This window comes from Chamaea fasciata, unplaced genomic scaffold (assembly GCF_029207755.1).
Source record: "Chamaea fasciata isolate MVZ Bird 193981 ecotype frontalis unplaced genomic scaffold, bChaFas1.0.hap1 SCAF_7, whole genome shotgun sequence".
In the NCBI taxonomy this organism is placed as follows: Eukaryota; Metazoa; Chordata; class Aves; order Passeriformes; family Sylviidae; genus Chamaea; species Chamaea fasciata.
The window spans coordinates 1,944,805-1,965,213 of NW_027094092.1; the positions used below are offsets into that span (position 1 = coordinate 1,944,805).

At 44.2% G+C, this 20,409-nt stretch overlaps 1 protein-coding gene across 5 annotated transcripts in view; it reads right to left on the reverse strand.

Annotated features, from left to right (window-relative positions):
• MICAL2 (microtubule associated monooxygenase, calponin and LIM domain containing 2) overlaps positions 1 to 20,409 on the reverse strand; it is a 116,955-nt gene that overhangs the window by 78,193 nt on the left and 18,353 nt on the right. For all 5 annotated transcript variants that reach the window (XM_066187204.1, XM_066187203.1, XM_066187202.1 and 2 more), the window contains exon 2: positions 16,151 to 16,511. In XM_066187204.1, the coding sequence (XP_066043301.1) occupies positions 16,151 to 16,414 (264 nt within the window). In that variant the 5' untranslated portion in view covers positions 16,415 to 16,511. The remainder of the gene's footprint in view (positions 1 to 16,150; positions 16,512 to 20,409) is intronic.

A 20,409-nucleotide genomic window follows, 5' to 3' on the forward strand; every position in this document is an offset into this window, starting at 1 on the left:
ACCCCCTCAGACTTCACACAAGCCATGGGATGAGTTCCAGCCCTGCTGTGGCTGGAGCAGGGAGGGCTGAGGTGGGTCTGGGAGGACAGGAGAGCTCCAGCACAGCCAAGCTGAGCCGTGCTGCAAATCCAAGGCCATTGTGTAAGAGGCCAGACATGCTCCTGTGTGTCCTGCACGCAGAGCCAGGCACTGACTGCAGCTCCAAAGCAAGCACAGGCTCTATCTGCAGCCTCGCTGGATTCCAGTCTGCTTCCCCCCAGTTACACTGCAATTTCGGAAAATAGAGTCATTTATTTATTTTGGGTTGGTCATCGTTTGTTTTCAGATTCAACAACTTAAGCAAAAAAGTATCTGGTGCTGACTTTTGTCCAACCCAAATCACTGAAGTGCAAAAATGTCTTTTTTCAATTTAATAAATAATTCTAATAAATTCTCATTGAAAGAAGAACTCCTGTGAGGTGCTTTGGCTTCGCTTTAGGCAAGTGTTTTGTTAACCAGAGATATTAAAGTCAGGCAGCTGCCTTAGCCACTTGGCTCTGTTCCTCTAAAAAGAACATATTTAATTCACAGTTTCAGAAGAACACTCTTTACTGCATGATGAATATTAAAAAAAAAATAAAATAAACCAAAACCAACAGATGTAACAACATAAAGGAACGAAACAGAGGGCATATGGAGCCCAACTGAAGAGGATCTCTGGCGGATCTGGGTCAGACTTTTTGCACATGCTTCTTGTGATTAACATGGGAACTCTGAGCTCTGACAAGTGAGAGACTCAGCTGAGCCTTCACAGCTTCCAGTCACGTTGAACAGGCAGCTAGAAACATTTTACAAATAAAGCCCATACACGGCCTGATAAGGTGAGGCTGTTTTTTTTTCCTCTTACAAACTGTATAATATAAAAATAAATGCAACTTCGAAGAAAATAAAAAGGAACAGCAGTCTTTGGAGATGTGGTCATAGTGGGACCCCGCCAAGTAACAAAACCCACACAGAAAACCCTTCATTCCTCCTGGTGCTTTGCAGCACCCTGTGTTAGCATTTTAAGGAGGATTCTGCCCTCTCCCCTCCTCCTATCACACTGACAAAGTATCTTCATAATTGCCTAGAGACACTATGAAAAATGGCTGTATGTTTGCCACTATCCATGGTTACCTCCAGAAACGCGTTTATCTACATCACAGAGCTGTTTGTTCTTTGATTTACTGAGGGCGCCTCCTGCTAGTGCCAGAACTTACTCTCGGCACTTCTTCATCTAATTTTGAAACTTCTGGGGTCAAAAATAAGCACAAAAACTCTTACGAAAGTAATTCTTACTACATATTACTTACAATTACTTCGTATTCCTATCTTTATTAAGTAAGGGAAGGGTCGATGCCACTCCCTGGTTGTCTGCTTGCCAACAGAGTCCCAGAAGAAACCCTCCTGCAGCCAGCCTAGAACAAACTTTGAACGGCATCCTATTTTCCCCTCCTGTTGTCCCAGTCTCCCGGCTCACAAGGGCCGGCTTTTGGAACTAATTTCCTGCAATTTAAGACAGATCATGACAGCCGGCACCACACAAGGGAGTCTGGAACAATCAATCCTGAGTGAACAAATGCCAACGGCTTCCTGACATCCACATCACCATTCACACATCAACTGCCTTTTAACAGCGCCAGACCATCCCCTGCAAAGCTAAAGGGCAACCTGACTTTTCAAAGCATCTCCTACAAATTATTCCAAGTGTCAGTTGCTGAAAAACAGACAAGGAGCTTTGGCACATTTCTTGCTCAAGCTGGAAATGAAAGGAGAAAGTCTTGTATAATTTTACAGGGCAGCTAATGAAAGGATAAGCTCATGATCAGACTTCTGTGACCTGCCTGAAGAATCAGTATCGTGTTGTATGATACATCTTGCTCTACTGCTGAGAGCACACCATGTTAGTGCAAGATGATAACACCGAGAGAAGACATTTTTCTTGGTGAAAACCTCTTAGTACAAATGGCTGATCTTCTGCCGGCAGGTGTACGTGAATATTTTCTGTCAAAAGAGAAGCTCCACTGAATTTAACACCTTCCCCAAGAACATCACCTATGTCAAGGCAAAATTACAGAAAGAATACCAGTTACAAAATTCCCATTGAACGAGGCTAATGCAAGTTTCCAGGCCAGCAACAGTTGCCTAGTGACTAACTTAGGACTATTTCAGTTTAAATTCATACTTAATAAGTAAAGCATGGACATTTTTGCACTTCACAATAAAACACTAATGAGCCCATGCATATTTTCCAAAAGTTGTTTATTCAAGTTGCTGAGTAAACAGTCTGTATCTACGATACTGTTAAAAAGTATTGTGCTATTCCCTAAAAGGTAATTGTTTCTGTATAGATCTTGTCCCACGCTACAACCAAGCACAGCACACAATGCATTATTTATCTTCAGACTGAAACAGAGCAGAACTTCATGGATTTCTTCCTTCTACAAATGAAGGGATGAATCAGAAATCTTCATATGTATTTACTAATATAAACACACAGAGCATTTGGTAAGTCTCATAAGCTTGACTCCACTCAAGGGTCAGTCTGACTTGTAAGAGATGCTACTTTCTCTCTCCGAGTATGTTTAGGAATGGCAGTGCCTTGAAAATCTCCAGGAAATATTCCTAGTGCCGAGCTAAATGGCAGCACAAGTCACCTCTCCAATAGCACAGTGTCCTCTGTGCCAGGCACAGGATTTTGAGACGATCTCCTGTATATAATGTCTAAATACAGGACTCAAAACAGGAGGGGAGGAAAGGGAGAGGGATACAATGTAGAGGCCTCTTGCAATCCCTCCTTTCCCCCACTATTAAATCAGCAGCCTGTGAATCCAGGCACCTGCATCCCATTCTGGAAAAACCATATACAGTTTAACAGCTGAACACCACCACTGCCTTTAACAACAACAAAAAAAAACCCCAAACAACAAACAAACCAAAACAAACAAACCAAAAAAAATCCCCAAACCAACAAATGAAAAATCCCCACAACAACAACCCCACCTCAAAACAACACTCCACAACAGCCTAGTCATGAAAATCTCATCCACCTAACTGAAAGGCTGAAACTACTCGCTGAAGTTGAAAAAAGTTTAAAAAATATTAGCTCTCAGCATTTACATGCTCAGGGAATCAGTCGTAGCATGGGGGTGGAGGATGCACCAAAGAGCATCTCTTGGCATAGCTAAGAGCAGACAAATCCTGCGGCAGCCCAGTGCATTATCCCACTGCTGCCATCCCACTCGAAACCCCCCACTCCTCTCCTGCCCAAGGTAGCCAAACATTAAATTCATCCTGGAAAATAAAGGGGTGTTAAATGATGATCCACTCCCTGTATGTCCTTGGGATGAAGACAGAAGCTTCAACCACACCAGGAATCCCGTATTTCCTCATTTCTGCCTTTCAGTTGTTTTGGAGGTGAAAAGGAGAAGATTATTTTTAGTCTCTAGCTCAACAACAGCCGGACAGACACAGGCACACCCTTTGTTGTCCCGTGGCATACCAAGCCAGAAGCACCACTGCTACTTTTTCAGTGGAAACACACAAACATACAGGTGAAAAAAAACCCAGCAAAACCCATCTGCCCAGGTTATTGAACTGCCTTTAGCCACACCGTCAACTGGGAGTTGACCTGCAGGCATAGATCACGCTCCCAGAAAGGAGCAGCAAGGGGTGGCTTCCCCCACAAGCCTCAAAGCCCGCTGATCCTCACAACCACAGGTGTCCCCAGCAGCTGTGGGCCTCCCCGCCCAGTGACAGGAGGACACAGAGGGACCAGCGCTCCGCTTTCCCACGGCAAACGCGCATTTCCACAGTCAGCAGACCTGGGACTATGAGAGAAGACCATTTTCACACCGGCCCGGGCCTTTGTGCAACAGCCAAAGTGACAGGGGCGCACCAAGGACTAATGTGGCTGATCCCAGAGGGTCACATCCCACACGGATTTGGACAAGTGTTCGCTGGTGATAGGGTTTAATGCGCCGCAACACGGGACAGGCACGAAACAATACATTTTTCTGGAACAGCAGCGACCGTTCCCCTGGAAAGGCTCCAGAGAAAAACAGCTGCATAAGCAGCAAAGGCCACCAGAAGCCTCCTCCACCACGATGCTTTTCAGTCCATCCCCTTTGCTAGACATCAAAACGCTTCTGGCAAAAAATAGGCCTGCTCAGCGGGACATTCCTGACTTAGTGACTTACAGTTCATCTCCCATCTGCAGCCCCAGATTTTATCACATAAATTCACTGACAGCCACCGGAGACGGCACTGCAGCCAAGTGCACCCTGAACCCACTGAATAATCAATTCAAAGTTTGAAACATCGTCCTGGAAGACGCTGCAAAGTTAAAATCTATATGCCACCTCAGACAACATTAAAAATGTCACAGGCTGAAGCTTTGTTTTTTAATAAAAATTAATTCTTCCATCTTGCCCCCCAAGAAAGGGGGCGGGGGGTGGAGGAGGCCTTGGAGCTAATTAAACTCGACTACATAGATTATGTAATCTTTAAAAGGGTAATTTTTTCTGTTGTACTATTTTATGAGCTCCTTATAGAATTAGTAAGGTTAAAAAAAAAAGTGTCATTTGACAAAAATGATATTCACCTAGACGTATATTATGAGAGATCCCAATTCTCCAAAGGGTTATGCGGACACTGCTTAAATACGCTACAGCTAGGTCCAAAAATCTACCTTAAAATATTATTATGACTAGCTGGATCTTGCTGAACGGGCATTTTTGGAGAGCGAACACTCGGGGAAGTCCAGAGGCATCTGGGAACAGCGAGGCTCACACACCCCTAACTGCAACAAAGCCCTGCGTCAATGCACGAATTCAGTGCCTCACTAGGAGCCCACTTCTGCTTTCAATCCCTCCAGCATTCTACCCTTTGCAGCCCCAGCTGAGCACCTCAGATACGTGCAGATCAGTGACTGGCATAAATGGAGTCCCAGCTTTAATTTTTTTTTTAATCCCTTCTAAGACTGTACCGCGGATCTGAGGCCACCCCACACAGGGTGACTTTGGCCAGAGCTCTTTCCCCAGCCCCGTGCCCTGCAGCTGCTGCGCTCGCAGCTGGACGCAGCACAGTCCAGGGATCAGAGGATCTATCTTTACTGCCCTCCTGTCTTACTGAGTCAAAATGCCAGAAGTGAAACATTAGTACATTTATTGCATTCATCCGGCTCATCTTTACTGGGATTTTTTTCTCTTTTTTGGAAGATAAGCTTCTGCACGGAAAAAAGCATGTGCCTTCATTTTTCCTGGATGTGTTTGGACACACTTGTCCATCCATCTTCTCTGTCACATGGATATAGGTACTAATATTAGACCTGTGTATTTAAAAAAAAAATGCTTTGCATAGTTTGAAATTAAAACAATGGTATGAAAGACGTCTGAGACTCATATTCTGCTATGCCACATATTAAAGAGGAGCTGTGTGCACTCAGGGTGTTAGAAAATCAAGAGTGCCCTCCATGATGCATCAGAGCTGCCAGGACTTTGGAGCTTTTCTGAAGAGCTCTCTCAGGTGGCATTTGTTGTATGCAAATCTGCTGAGTTGATCTCAGATCTTTTAGAACAATTTGCAAAAAATACTTCTTCAAAGAATTGCAACTGCCAGTCATAATACATCAAAGTACGCCTGGAAACTTTCTGCTGCCTGCATCAGTTACAGTTATCCAAAAAACCTAGACATTACTAACAAAAATCATGTTACAGTGATGTCAGTAAACATATCCACCAGAAATCAGGCAAGTGCTCTAATCCAAAAACCTCCTCAAACAAAGCACAAAACAAGCCCTCCAATATCCTTCGGAATTAAGTGTGTTTGCTGATTTCTTACCTGCCTTTCATTGTAACCAAAACACAGAGAAGAAAAAAACCCAACAAAATAAACCAAACAAGCCCACACCCAAACCCCAGAAGAGATTGCTTTCTTTTCCTTTTTTTTGGCCAGCTGCTTAAACAATCAAAAGGAAAACAAGATAAACCTTGCAGAAAGAATGTTGCCTGACTATCCCAGCCATGAACATGGTTGGCAGCATGCAAGCACCTGGCCTTTTTCCTGTAGGCTTACGCCTGTCACACTGAGACAGTGCTCCGAGGCTACACTTAAAAACTTAGCAAAAAGAGCCCTAAACCAAACCACAAAACAAAGAATTCATCCAGAAACAAAGAACTGATGGAGAGAGATAAAGGAAGAAAGGCACCGAGAGCCTCACCTCTGAGCACAGCAGAGACCAAGCCACCAGTCTTGGGAGCCTTGTGAGCAGGGACAGAGAACATGGTTAATCCTCTCCATGGTTTCCAGGGGCAGGGGCTTTGCTGGGTGCCCAGAGGAAAGGATTTCTCATGCTCTACGGCATCTAAAGCACGCAGGCAGGTTGGCCAACAACCATGGCTTTATTACAGCAAGAGCTTGGTGACACGTTTTAAAAATACACCCCTGCTGCTCCAGTCTGGCCCGTCTACAGAGAAACCTGGAACTTCTAACCAAACATCACAACAATCTAATACACGAGCTGAGCTTCCACTTGGGAACTGGCTTTAACCAAGTGGGTAGTCAAGTTATTTTGAGGGTATTTCACAGAGTATTTTAAAATACCTTCTAAATTTCATTTTTTTTTACTTAGGTGAATTGACCAATTAACCTATTAACCAATGCCCATTTAAGACGTGGTTTTTAGAAGCCAGTCTGAGTAAATAAGCTCATACAGAACTAGATATCGAGTCTGAGTCAGAATCCAGATTTTAAATTTTTATTTATTTTTAAAGATCCTAATCATTTAATCCCATCATTCCTAACTCTCCTAAGCAGAATAACTGTACAGCAGCGTACATCATCTATAGATGAGCTCAAAATGCCGTACTGTACCAGAAGGCAACAGTTCTGGGCTCTTGGAATATTCTTTTTCCAGCTCATCATGCAGCCTTCAAAGTCACTGCATTTCCACTGCTAGCACTCACAGATACACTCATAAATTCAACTCCAAAAAAGAGTGATAATCTGATTTTTTTTCTCGTTTAAGCGGTCGCTCGCACAAAGCAGTTTACCAAAGGTAGACAATGCCTTTACTGTTTACAGTTTTTCTTACAATTTGAGAACACTGTGAATTACCAACCAGCACTTCTTAGTCACACAGCATCCAAAAGTGCCAGCAAGGAAGATGGACTTGCATTGTTCCAACAACGAGAATTAAAAATATTTACCTTTAGCACAACATTTTTTAAGAAGGCTTCTGATAGGGGGAAAGTTAACAGCACTCAGAGAACCCACAAACCAGGCTGCTAGCAGCACATCACACAGTCAAAGTCAAATTCCAGCACCTCTCGTCCTTATTTCCAAAACCTTTTTTTGGCTGAAAACAAAGGTGGAACATAATAACCCTTATCACTAAGGGAAACAGTCTCAAAAAATAACTATAAAATGGTGAAAAAATACAAAAAAAAAAGCATGCTTCAAAGAGAGGGGCAGAGAGCTGGAGACACAAACTTCGGCAGCAAATTGCACATCATGAGGTGGCAATAACCTCTTTTTACACCAACATCCGACACAACAGAAGGGAGATAAACACACAACAATAGACCGGTGTTTATTTACACGTATTAATGAGCCTGTTTTCGCATTCCAGGCAGGGTGAAAGGCAGATGGAGGCACCGGCCACGCTTGTTCTGCCACTGCCGACAGGCAGGGAGCTTTCCCAGCCCAGGTGCCTCCAGCCAGGTAGGACTTGCAGCACCAGGGCTGGACCAGAGCCACCAGCAGCCCCACCAGCCAGGAATGGCTTCCCACCCTACCCCACTGTCTCCCACCTTGCTAAAGCACAAGTAAGAGAAAAAAGTGGGGAGAAGAAACCTGAGAGAAACGCCTTTGCCTTCCACCGAGCACTTGCTGATCTGCATAACTAGTTATTACTGCTCTGGGTGTGTAGGCCTTGGCAGGAAGCTCACTGCCATCTCCTGCAATGTTTTCTAATCTCAGTTGCAATTTACCCCGGAGCAGCTGTTTTATCTAAGCTGTAAATCCTGCAAGGATGGCGGGCAGAGTGCAGGCAGGACAGGACCGGGAGGAAGGAACGCTTGCTGTTGCTCAGGTCCTTTCAGAGCGGCTCTCGTAAACCTTTCAAAGGGGCAGGAGAAGAGAACAACACAAGGCTAACTCACAGCGTGGCAGAACCACTTGGTTTCTGCTCAGACAGTATCTCAGCCAGATGAACAAATCCAGAGAGAGGTGCGGGACAAGCCAGGCAGTGTCTCTTGGTTGGTCTGTCAATTACAAACAGCGCGCCCTTGGAAAAACTCCTCTGCAGGAGCAGCAAACGTCCAGGGCAAAACGCAAACTTGGAAAAGCTAATCAGAACTTGATCTGTCAGCGTGACGACAAGAGCCAGGAGGTGAAAAGCCACAGCAGCTCTGGTTGTGCTCCAAGTAACTCCGCGGTGCTCCCCTCGGGGCCTTCCCCAGCATAGATTAGGTGAAGGTATTGAAGCCTCTCCTGTTGGTCACGTTCTCCAGAGCTCTGACCACTCCTGCTGCTCGGCTCTGGACTTGCTCCACTTCATCGGACAGAATATTTCAGCTGGGGTTTCACCTGCACCGAGGAGGTGGATGGATGTGCGGGTTCTTACAAGCACCAGATCATTTTCTGCAGCATATTCCAAATTTTCTCCTTCTACTGGAAGGTTCGTAATCTTTTAGTAGCTTCTAGCAATTTTACCCTGTTGATCTCAGGTTATGACACAAATATCCCAGAGACCTAAGGTGGCAAAATTCGCAGAAACCTGGCTGTTTGTAGAAACAAATAATGTAAGGGCAGACTTGTAGAGAATGTGGAAATTTCAAGCACTGCCTAACAAAAATAAGCCCCCTTTAAACAGTGTAGCAGAGAAAGTAAAGCAAATTAAACCAATTTCAAGGGCATTGAAAGGGAAATTTCTACTTTTCGTTTTCAACAGATACCAGCTAAACTTCTTTTTTCACCATGAATGCCATTAACGTTATGGTATTTTGGAGAGAAAACACAAACAGAAATTTTCCTGTTTGCCTAAGAAAATAATCTTCTACTGACATAAGCCACGTTTTCTCTTCTTATCCAGCATCTTAGAACCGTGCCATTTTGCATTCTATGAGAAGTGTGTTCAAAGCTATCTGCACTGAGGCCTGAGCAGCAGATAATGTATAATTCTGTCTGTCAGCAGAAAGAGAGGAACCACATCCCCGAAGCTCCTGTTCTCAGGGCAGACATGGGAACCTCGGGAAGGACCTCAGCTGCAGGAGACAGGAAATTGCCTTATTGTCTGAAATCTGGCGTTTAGCAGCCAAGTGTTTAATCACTTCTTGGTAGCAAAAGTTATGTATTTCCTCACTTATCAGCACACAAACATTACCAGAGCGGAGCTGGAAGGGGAGCTAACAACAAACCCCTGACGACCACATCTGGCACCGACCCCGGAACAACCACACGGGGTTTTTGGAAGGCAGGAGAAAGACCTGATCCCAGATCCCAGCAAAGCATCCTGCCCTGGAGCTCCCCTTGCCCCCCACACCAGGCTGCCTGGTGGATGGATACAGCCCGGCTGCTCCAAAGAACCAAGCCCCAAAGCCCTACAGAGCCAGGTCACACCCTGTCAGAACCTTTTGTTTCATTCAGACCTAATTAAGCCACTCGCGGTGACAACAGTGGTGGTTTGTGTGAAAGTAACCGCGTGTCAGTCCCTGTGGGAATCTTTATGAAATATCTAGGAAATCAGGTCAGGGTGGGACAGTTCCCTTCTCTCGATCACTTGGCAAAGCCATTAAGTGAGGGACAGAGAAACAGCACGGCTCTGTTAAAATACAGATGTAAAGCTACTGTTACCTTCCAAGCAAAAAAAAAAAAAATTGAAATTCCACATGCCTAAAAAGTCTAGATAAGACTGTCTGATTGCTCTGCTTTGGCCAGGCTTCATTGCTTTTCATGACCGATAAAGCTGAAAAAACTGTGTGTTTGTGGAAGTGTCTCCAGGATAATGAAAATAAAGTGATTTCATTACCAAATCACATGCCAAGCATTTGCTTTTGCTGATGTAATTTGGCCCGATCTCAGTTTAAAACGCATCACAAAGAGTCAAATACTTGGTTCTGTTCTCAAAGAACTGTCTGCTGTGTGTCCTGTCATCACCCCAGCTTCTCCCTACCCCCTCTCGAAAAATCCTTAGAGAAATGAATGAGAATGCAGTGTTCAACAACTGTGGTTTCACTGCATGTTCATAGGTGATTTACCGCTTCCCTACTCATCTCAAGCAAATCTTCCTCGCCACTCATCCTCATTAGTCCCATACTTTCTACAGCTCTGAAACAGAAGTTGGTTATTAAAATCCTTAAAAATAAATCTACAGTGGAAATCCAGTGCAAGGCTTTAGAAGCCCTTTCCTAAAAGGCAAAAGGAAAGAAGCACCAATATCAAAATAAACGCTCGTCTTTCAAGTATACCAAACACACCTAGGTGCCACTTAAAAAGTCTCTAGAACATGTGGCCTTTAATATTCCCAAAAACCTCGACAACTTCTGGATTCTACTATCCAAGCACTGTTTGTTTGTTTGTTTGTTTTAAAAAAACACACACGCACACACAAAGCAGCTGAATGCCTCTCTGTAAAAAGCCACAACCTTTCATTCACTCAGCATCCTAACTTGGCAGTCATCTTCTGGCTGACTAGTTCAAGTTTTGTGGACTTCACTGGAACGCCTTCTTATTAAAATAAGCAAGCTAGCAACACTGTCTAACGTATCTGCAACAAGTTTGGTGTGTACATTATAAATCCTGATTATCAGCTTTGGAAATCTCCCCATCCCAATAATTATTTCGAAAAATTAGTAAATCCAGCTGATGGGATGGGTATTTACTCTTTACAAAATAAAGAGGTTAAAGTTTTCGTTATAATATGGATTTTTTTTTTCTGTTGGAGCATAACTGGCTTTCCCTTCTTTCATCTTACAATTCAATTACTCAATTAAAAACCAAATGTTTGTCTCGAGGGATGCAATCAGTCAGGTCAGTTGAACACTCGAACTCACTGGCTTCTGTACTGGTATATACAGCCCTGGAGAAACCTGGCTGAAAATCCCAGTTGCCTCTGAAGTATCAACAACTGCCAGCACTTGGGGAGGAAATCTGGCCACTTTACCTGCAGGTTCATACACGCTGGATGATTTGCTTAATTAAGAGACAAGTATTTGTTTAGCACGACAGAAGAAGGCGGGGAGAGGAAGACTGTGTGGAACCCAACCTGCCCGACTTACCACCAGGGGCAAGGCTGCAGAATGGGATGTTTGTAAACGGCTGAGGAGTGGTAGAAGTCAGTCTGTACCTAAGAACAAGAGACCTGGCACCCTCTGCCCGTCCTGCTGATCACCCTATGGCTACGGAACACGGCAGCACCCAGCAACACCAGGAGCTCCTTTCCCTTTCTCAGCTCTGCGGGAAGGACAGCGCCAGCAAAGTAGGGTTCTTAACTCCCAAGGCGTTCGTCATTTGGCAGCCTTTAGAAACGGAGACAAGGTGAGAAGGAACAGAAGGGGTCTGCAGATAAAGAGCATCCCCCACTTTTACGGGTACACCAGCGTGGTTAGAACGGGGAGACACAGCTTGGGTTCAGTCAGAAAACCTCCTTTCTGACCCAGGGCTCCTCCTCCGCTGACTCACACCCTGGCCCAGCTCCCCTGAAACCACACACACTCTCTGTCGGGCTGTGTTGGCTAAAGCATCACCATGGAGCCCCCTCTGCAGCAGGGACACCCATGCCACCGAGGCCCAGCCAGCCTGACAGCACCAAAAAGAGCCACTCCATTCTTATCTAAGTCCCAAAAACATGGTTAAAAACCATTTTAGAGTCGTTCTCTTGCAATGAAAGTCTCCCAACAGGAGTCTTTGAAAGGAAACCCCATCTCCTGTAAAACAAGATTTGAAAGGCTGAGTTGAGGAATGAGTAGAAAGAGAGGCTTCTGGGGACCGGGTTTAGTGGTGAACACAGTGGGGCTGGGTTAACCAGCTGGACTTAATCTTAGAGGCTTTTCCCAACCGAAATGATTCTATGATAGACTTCGAGATCATTGAATTTGTTTTTTAGGATTTTATACCATTCCATACACACATACACCTACAAGCGCACATGTGCATGTTTTTAAATGCACGGCTTCCAAAACTTCTTAGCTTAATTTCAGTTCTTTGTTTTATGCTAATCTTGTTCAGCCACAAAACAGCAGCTCAGCCTGTACAAGCCTCCTGCCCAGGAACTGTGCCCAAGGTGGGGTCTAAAATACAGACAATGCTCAGAAGACCAAAGCTGTGCCCAGGAATTTGCCCTTCCTCCACTGGGGAGTTTTCTCCCAAAACCTCATACATCCAGAGAGAAATGCCAGAGTCTACCAAGGCAGCTGATAATTACACGGCAGCACTTCAAGCAAAGTTTTCCTAGTTCTCAAGTGTAAGCCTGTGTTTTGCAAAAACAGCATGTGCCTTTGAAGGGGAAGGCACCACCACATTTGCATGCTTCAGAGAACCAACACCTCCTCTCAGAGTAAGCCTGGGATGCTTCCAGGTGCAGAAATCTCTGCTCTGAAGCATGGGAGAGAGCCTGAATTTTGGGTGCACAGCAGGAGCCAGGTCCTACCCCCGATACATATTCATACCTATCTCAAAGATCAGTGGGAGCCTCATTTAGATGTGCATGCACATATTCGTATCATTTACAAGGTAAAGTGAAATTAAATGTAAATCAAGAGCAAGTAATGAATCTGCTCCATACAGAGAGGCAACATTCACAGATGTCTTAAAAAGGCTAATGAACATACTAACACTAGCTGGATGAATTCTTGTTCATCATTGCATGAATTTTCACATGTCCAAAAATTTAGACTGACATTCAAAATGCCAGCATAGAGAGCATACACTAAACATTTAATGTTCAACTGTCCAGCTTCATACCCTGAAAAAACAAATAATCACTTCAGAGCCCAACCATGCTCCTCTGCATTAATTAGCAGAAGACAAAAACCAGAGGGAAATTTTGTCAGCATAAAAAACTTGGGCTTTTTCTGAACATATTTGCAAGAACCACAGTGTGATATCCACAGTTTTGCCTGGTTAGTACAAACTTGTGCTTCTCTCTAGTGCTGGTGAACTGGGCAGGTGCCAGCCCCAGAAACAAATTCTGAACAGGACTCATTCCCAACCTGCAAGTTCAAGATTGAAGGAAGTTTATGTTTGGTAAACAGGTGGACTCCTACAGTTTCAGAAAGTTCATTTCTGCCCCAATTCTCTGCATGTCTTTCTGCAGCACTTTGGTTTTATTTAGGGGCATTTTGGTTTGTTTTTTTTTTTTTTTTTTCTACAAAGAATTTAGGGGAAATAATGCCCCCAGTAAGACAACTCTGAAATGGCAGTGGGTTTGAACAACTTGAAAATTGCTCAACCAGTTTTATTCATCCAGCTTAAAATTGTATCATTGTAGAAACTTTGAAAGCCATGTTTGGCAATGTTCTTCAAGACCAGTTAAGACACGGGATTATTGTTATTTAGCTGGAGTGGAATGTTCTGTATGTATAAAACTTGTGTATATTGCAATGAGAAACTTAAGTGTGGCTGAAGGGTTTACAAGCACAAAAATCAACAAGTACCGCATTCGGCTCTTAAATACCATGCAAAAAAACCCAAACAAAACAACAACAAAAAACCAAATCCAAACCCAAACAGTTTTGGGAAGAGGCAGCAGATTTTCATTTTGTTAAAAATAAAAAAACCCAAACAAACCAACAACAAAACACCCTCCTATGAGTCATTTAGAACCCAACTGCAACTTCTTTATCTCCTCCAAAGATTGGGAAGATTGCAAAGCCCTATCTAAGAACCGTGAGCTGCAGGCTCAGCTACAGCGTTCAAGGCCATAACCTCATTTAAAGCCTTGAAGTCATTTTTTTTTTTTTTTAATGATGCCTACTAGCAACCTCGGCTCTGTTTACAGAGCTGCAAAACCCCACTTAGCTGACTGCTGAGGTTGTGATCCTGCTTTAACAAGCAGGGTTTTTACTGCAGCGCCCGGCAGCCCCACGGAGGTGAGCGCTGGGCACGGCTGCCAGGATGCAGCTGAGAACTCCGGCTTCAGCACTGCAAAAAGCTGAAATCACCAGCTGCACTGGAGGGAAAGGGTGCTGTGCACGCCGCAGCCTGATCTCTCTGCGCTGGCTGGGCTGCCAGCATTTCTGAGAAGCCCTTATCTGTGATGGGGCTGTCAGAGCCCACCACGGCAGTGACGGGGGTCCGCGCTCCTCTCCCAGCACAGCAGCCTCCCCTCCCGTGGGGACAGGCTCAGATAGGCTCTGCAGCAGCCCGTGATTCACAGCCCAGGAATGCCTGGTAGATATCCCCACCGAGCCCGCAGACTGCGGCTCTCATTCCCAGCCATCTGAAGATTCATGTTTCGCCCGTCGAATCAGCGAGGACACGCTGAAGTGCAGGTCTGGGCGCGGGCCAGGCTCGTGATGAACACCTCCAAGTATTTCACGGAGTGTCTATACCCACACTCTTCACATACAGACATTCTATGGCCACTTGCAAGTCGGTCCTGTGTGCATCACAGAAATGTCCATTCATTTCTGCAAATACTTACACCACGCCACTGAAAATAAACCTTTAATCTCAAGGGGCAGTAATACCGTACTTTCAACACTGCGGAAGGCGTTGATTAGCCTTCTCCTTGGCAACCTTGTAAAGCATTACACAGCCTATATATTTTATGTGCCAACCCATTTCCACGACTTCTTCTCACAAAATAAAAATTAATCACTTTGCTTAGGAAGTTTACAGAACAGAGCCATGGTTTTGTAAGGCCACCATTTGAGAGAAGACTTGGTTTTCACGTTTCAAATGGGTCTTAAAAACGCTTTTTTTGCACTGCAAATACTTCCTCAAACTCACCGCCTTGGAAATTCGGACTTGGGGCTGGATGTGTATGGTGGAGGTCCATGTGGAATATTTCCTATAATTTGTTAATCATCAGACACTTTATCATTCCTTCCCTTTCCTGTCTGTTTTCATTACAAAGATGCTCCATGACATATGTTCAAGGACTTTCCCAAAGAACAAAAAGGGAGGAAGGAAGCACAGGTCAAAAAGGGATACGAAGGGAAAAAGGAGAGGAGAGAAACAGAGCCTGCCAGGAACACAGTGCAAACAGCTGCAATGACACTCCTGTACTAAAGAAAACTACATTAAGGACCCTTATGACCTTAAAAAACATTAATAATCATTGGGAGCTTATGAAAAATGAATAAAACCAGAGGACTCTCTATGTACTGGAGGTAATTTGGTGTCCTCCTCCCTCATGCTTTAGAGAAGTTTCAGTCAATGATGCAAACCAGAAGAAAGAGACTTTCAACACTACCTATCTACTGAGTCCATGAAAGAACACTTCAGTGATAGTTTTAATTAAAAACCCCTCCACATTTCGGTGTCTAACTATCCCCCAGTATGCCCCTCCTCTCTCTTCTACCTCTATACGGTCAAGTAGCTTCTTAAAAGTTACCCTCCTCGGGGCAACATTTAGCCATCAGTTGACAGTAAATGAATGAGTTGATCTTGGGACAAAGCTAGTAGAAATATTCTGTGATAGCCAGATGAAACAACTGGCAGGAATTAAGAGTCTTTTGTCCAGTTTTGTCAGCAAGATTTACACCAGTGCTCAGTGGTGCACTCTATCAAAATATGTACTGCACGCTCTGTGGAAAGATAATTTCCTGTCCTGTCCACAACCAAGCAGATCGTCTCCCTCAGTAACTACACAGAGCAATCATCCACATTCTGCTTGTGAAAAAGTACTACCAGGAAAGGACTTCATAAATAGAGCAGGATTGTCTTTTGCTGTTGTTTAGCAAGTGGAGCCAATGCCAGGTGACAGAGACAGATCCCCAGAGCCCCGAGCAGCACTTTCAGAGAGCAGCCTAGGAACTGCTGCTGAAACACATTTGGCCAGCCCTGGTCTCTTAAAGGAAGGGCTACTGAACAGGCACACTGTATGTGGTAGTAGAAACCTTGCTTCTGCAGGAAAACAAGTTTAAAAACTCCCAAGCAATGAAATCCAAAACTGAACTCCACTTACCTTAGTGTTCATACAAGACTTTCCGCGTTTATACTCTTTGTGACTTGCTCTTTTGTCAAGCTTGTTCCACAAAGCTTTGGCCTTCCACGTGGTCACCCTCGATTTCAGTTTGGTGTAAAAGTTTCTATTGTCCAAAGGATCTAATTCGAGTTGGCGAGTGAGAATATTGAAGGCCTGAATGGTGCCTTTGCATGTTGATGCTTGTACAAAGTTTTCAAATACCTGGCCAGCTTGATTGTATTTTTCATCATCGTTTTCCCCCATGTTCTGAGAGCAGAGCTTGAGGAGAATGATTAAGCTGGAGCTCTTCTGCCAGGGTACAGGTGATCAACAATAGCAAGCTCTTCCACACATGTTATTCCTAGAAAAGACAAGCACAGGTCACATTAAAGCAGATTGTGCATGATAAAATTAAACCCCAAAACAGCACATACAATACGGACATAAAATCCCAGCATACAGCGACTAGACAAGCAGGCACGAAAAGTCAGCAGTGATACCCAAGTGTCACAAACATAACATGCTCGTGCTGTCATGACCTGTACTCACAAAGACTGTTATAAAAACCTGGCTAACTCAAGCCTACTGCCAGAAGAAAAAACAGCTTCACTGAGAGCTTGAGGATTTCTTTAATTTTTTTTTTGTTTTGTTTTGGTTTTTTTTGGCTCAGTCCTAGATAACTGATGAACAAACCCCAAATGTCCAGATTCTTTCCCCAAGCAGAATTTATGTAACAGCAAGTGAGATTTTGGTCTTAAGAATTCATGGAAACCTGCAGCCAAAAGTCAACGCAGTCTGATGGATTTTTTTATGCTGCTGCACAAGTTACGGCCAAGGGTGCAGCTTACCCAGCGCAATTTAGAATTGGCACAATCACTTGCCACAGGCAGATGCACAAAACAGGCTAAGCAGAAACATCATCACAAGTTACACCAGAACTGAAGAAATCAGAAAACAAATAATCACAGAGAGGCCCCCTTTTCCTAACACTCTTGCCAAAATGAGAAAGGGTTTGGTGCTCTAGTGCATAGAAAGGAATTTTATCTCCACGTCTCCACATGCTCAACGCTGAAGTTATGTGTTTGGAGTCTCACCTTGTCATGTGCTGATGATATAAAGTAATGATGTTTGGCCTGCTAAGCCCCACTGGCTTTTCCTAGTAACATGATCACTGTCAAACTGTGCCTGATATTCCAGATAAATACCCTTACATTCTGCAAGAGCAATGCTATTCTAAATTAACACAAGTTTCAAAGAACTAAAATACTTTCATTGCGGCACTCCCTTATCCTTCTTTAACCTTGTTCTCCATCTCTAATGGGGAGCATCTCAGAGTCAGCCAAGGTCCACAGAAAGTATCCAAGTGGCTTCCACATCTTCCAAGAAAATTGTTACAGGTTATGTATAAACTTGTCCTCAGAAGAAGGTTTACCTGGACTCAAGTTCAGAAATTTAAGTCATGTATTCTTTTTCTTGCTATTAAAGAACTATCTGCCAGTCCAAGAAACCAAAAACTAAATCAATGCTTGCCTAACTTCCCACATAATTAGTTATTTTACTTGGAACGTCATCTGTTGGCTGATAGTTTCAGAATAAATTGTTAGAAAGGCCTTTGAAGTCATGCCTCTCAGTTTAACACTGCTCGCAAACTATTCATTCTCTGCTTGCATTTCCTTCAAAGAAGAAAAAAGAAAATATAACCAGTGTATTCAAGTAGAGACCTACCATGTCTATCTTACCATCCTCTAATACAGAAAAATATTATGCAACTTATTAAAGAGATTCCACAGGGAGATATAAGGAAGCATTTGGAACACTCACATTCCCTGTCTGTGCTCAAAATAAATAACCTTTGCATGCACATCATCAGTCTGTTGTGGGTTTGCGGGTAAAATAAATTGGCAATGTTGAGAGTTTGTACTTTTTCACAGACCAAATGTCATGATTAAATATTTGGTGCCAAGAATAAGTCAGGAAATTTTTGTTTTCCCCTCTGGATACTTCATTTATAGGACGTTTCATGCTCTCTTCTGCAGAGCTTTGTGAGGTAAAAGCACAAACGTTTTACATGCCCCGCCTTTCAGAAGATCTAATTTTTCGGGCAGCTGAGTGCCATGAACTCCCATTGACTCGGGAGGAGAGCAGGACACGGTGCACATTCCCAGTCTGGAGCCCTCGATGAGCAATGAGCAAACCCCTCCAAGAACCGCGGGTCAGCAGGAGGGAGCCTGGCTCTGCCACCCCGGCATTCCCCACACCAGTGCTGCCTTTGGGCATGCAGAGCTACACAACGGGTTCAGCTTAGTCCAGAAAGGACCAGCAGATCCAAAAGTTCCATGGGAAAGACAGGGAACAACAGCCCAACACAATGCAAGATGCTACGATGAGGCTTGAACGGCTTGATACGCACGTGCCTCGGGATTTGAGGCCCATTAAAAAAAACAAACCCCAACAACTCAAAATCAAGGCTAAACGCTTACTTTACCCAACTTTTACACTCGCCTGAGTTGTTTCTGTAAGAGAGAAGTGAAAGTATTTATTTTCCCTTTCTCTCAAAGTAACTACGAGCAGCCTCCCGGGGAGCAGGGAAGTGAAACGTCCCGCCGCGGACGCGTCGGCGGAGGGAGGGAGCGGCGGCCAGACACGCTCTCCTCTGTCACCATAAACTCACATTCTGCTGCCTCACCCAGACCTGCCAGAGACTTTGACACCAGAGCCATAAAACAGGGCTTCCTCTCCACTGTTTTATTAGCTCACCCCCAGACTGCTGTGTTCATAAAAGACAAGTATCTTTAAAACTCGACTCTTGGCGTCACTGATGAGCGAGGGTGATCACAGGCTGCTAACTCAGCGCCTTTTTCTGCTCACAGAGACTAGGGTTTTATAGCCTCAGCTGTTGCCATCCAGCAGGGAAGTGGGGGAAGAGCAAAGCTAAGAGAGGGGAGCAGTATCTCAACCAAGCAAAGAAGAAAAGCAGCATGTGGCGGTGCTGATAACAGTGAGAACAAGGCAGGACCCACTGCAGGCAAAGGGAAGGGACAAAAACATTTTTAGCATGGAGTGGAAGTAGGCGTTGCACACACACAGGCCTGGCCTGGCCTCCCTCTGCCTTTCCACCGGGGAGGACAGGCAGGACACCCTCTTCAGCCTTAAAACCTCCCTTTTTCAACACCACAAAGCCAAGACTGAGACTATTTTTTCTGGGCACAAAATGATCTTCTTGTGAACTTCCAACACACTCCCATCTTGCCTACACTGAAAAAACTGAGGAGTGGCATCCCAGAAGAGACATTTGCTCACTACTGAAGCATTTCTCCTTGCTGTGTCAGAGGTCACATTCTCCAAAAAAGTAACATTTTGTGGTCAAAAAAGCAGGATGAGACGGGAGACTGGTTACTGAGGTTTCTGGATTGCTGGAAACATCACTTATTTTCTCTTTTTTTTTTTTTTTTTTTTTTTTGGCATGAACACTCTGTGTTGACAGACGACAGAGCTGAAGATGGTGCTCTAAGTATACGCAGCTGATGGAAAAGTATGCATTTCTTTCTGAGGAGTCACTGATATTTCACTGCAGTATTGTATATAACTCACTAGAAACAATGCAATAAGGACAAGAAGTTCAAAAGAGTCATTCTTGACTATAATTAAAGTTTCCTGTTCTGTAACTGTCTCGAAGACCTAAGAGGCAATGCATTAACTGCTTACCTGTAGTAGAAAAATTAACAGTGTTTGGCAAAGTACTTGAGCTCTTAGAGCATTATCATTTATCCTTTTACCTCCTTCATCGCACAGATCACTCTAGGGATGAAATACAGAGCCAAAAATCTCATCAAGGTGAGTACTGATGCTGAAACCGCAAACTGTGCCTTCAAAGTGACTTTTGAACTTCCTCTAGCAGCACAATCTGAACACAAAATGCATTTTATTTGAAACTTCACTGAAGTGCTACGGAGCCCAATAAAACAATTGGGTCAGTGAAAGGAAAAGAAGGAGAGAGCAGGAAATAGTCTGGACAAACAGTTCTTTTAAGTCAGAACTGAGGCATCCGTGGGCTAGACGCAAGAATTGCCATTTTAGGTCCCCCTGCACGATGTATTAAGCACACACAAGAATTTGGCCTTCCACTCAGCTTCCTTCCCATGGCATTGCAAGAGTCTCTGGAGGGCTCCAGGGCACAGAGTATACTGGGAAGAAGAAGGGTTCCGTTTCAATGTCCCTTCCACTGTCACGAGTCATCCCTGCCTCCCTTCTGCCTCCAG